This window comes from Eimeria mitis, genomic scaffold, assembly GCF_000499745.2.
Source record: "Eimeria mitis Houghton genomic scaffold, Emh_scaff3147, whole genome shotgun sequence".
Classification (NCBI taxonomy): Eukaryota; Apicomplexa; class Conoidasida; order Eucoccidiorida; family Eimeriidae; genus Eimeria; species Eimeria mitis.
In genome coordinates, this window is record NW_013571490.1 from 2,460 (window position 1) to 3,301 (window position 842).

The 842-nt window shown below is 52.0% G+C and overlaps 1 protein-coding gene across 1 annotated transcript in view; it reads right to left on the reverse strand.

The window, feature by feature from the left end:
- Window positions 1–842, reverse strand: part of EMH_0062640 (GTP-binding protein, putative) — a gene marked incomplete at both ends in the record, with an annotated part of 5,650 nt that overhangs the window by 2,157 nt on the left and 2,651 nt on the right. Inside the window, one exon of the mRNA XM_013498057.1 lies at window positions 530–840. Within this exon, the coding sequence (XP_013353511.1) occupies window positions 530–840 (311 nt within the window). The remainder of the gene's footprint in view (window positions 1–529; window positions 841–842) is intronic.

Here is an 842-nt window from a genome sequence, read left to right on the forward strand (position 1 = left end):
CGCGTCAGCAGATTAGGGTTTAGGGTTTAGGGTTTAGAGAGGAAGATGAGGGTTTAGCTCTCAAATTAGGGTTTAGGGTTTAGGGTTTGAGTCTTTAGTATACGGGTTAGGGTTTATAGAGCATATTAGGGTTTAGGGTTTAGGGTTTGGGGGCCAGATTAGGGTTTAGGGTTTAGGAACCCGATTAGGGTTTAGAAGGCATATTAGGGTTTAGGGTTTGCGGGTCAAATTAGGGTTTAGGGTTTGGGGGTCAGATTAGGGTTTAGGGTTTGCGGTTTAGGGTTTGTGTGTAAAATTAGGGTTTAGGGTCTGGGGAAAAAGCTAGGGTTTAGGGTTTAGGGTTTGTGTGTAAAATAAGGGTTTAGGGTTTGAGTTGAAAGCTAGGGTTTATGTTTTATGGGTCAGCATAGAGTGACCACTCCAGCAGCTGCAGCAAGTCTAGGATGAGGGTTTGCTGCTGCTGCTGCTGCAGCTGCTGCAGCAGCAGCAGCACGAAGGTGTTTAACCCTAAACCCTCCCTGGCGCTTACTGGGACCACCTGGATCTGCTGCTGCAGCTGCAGCAGCTGCAGCAGCTGCTGCACCAGCTGCTTCTTCTGCACCAGACGCTGCTGCTGCTGCTGCTGTTGCAGCTGCTGCAGCTGAATGCAACCCTGCTGCTGCTGCTGCTGCTGCTGCTGCTGCTGCTGCTGCTGCTGATATATTTGCTGCTGCTGCCGTTCAAAGAGCCGCTCAAAATGGCGCTGCAGCTGCAGCTTCACCTGCGCATTATACTCCTGCTGCCGCTGCTGCTGCTGCTGCTGCTGCTGCTGCTGCTGCTGCTGCTGCTGCTGCTGCTGCTGC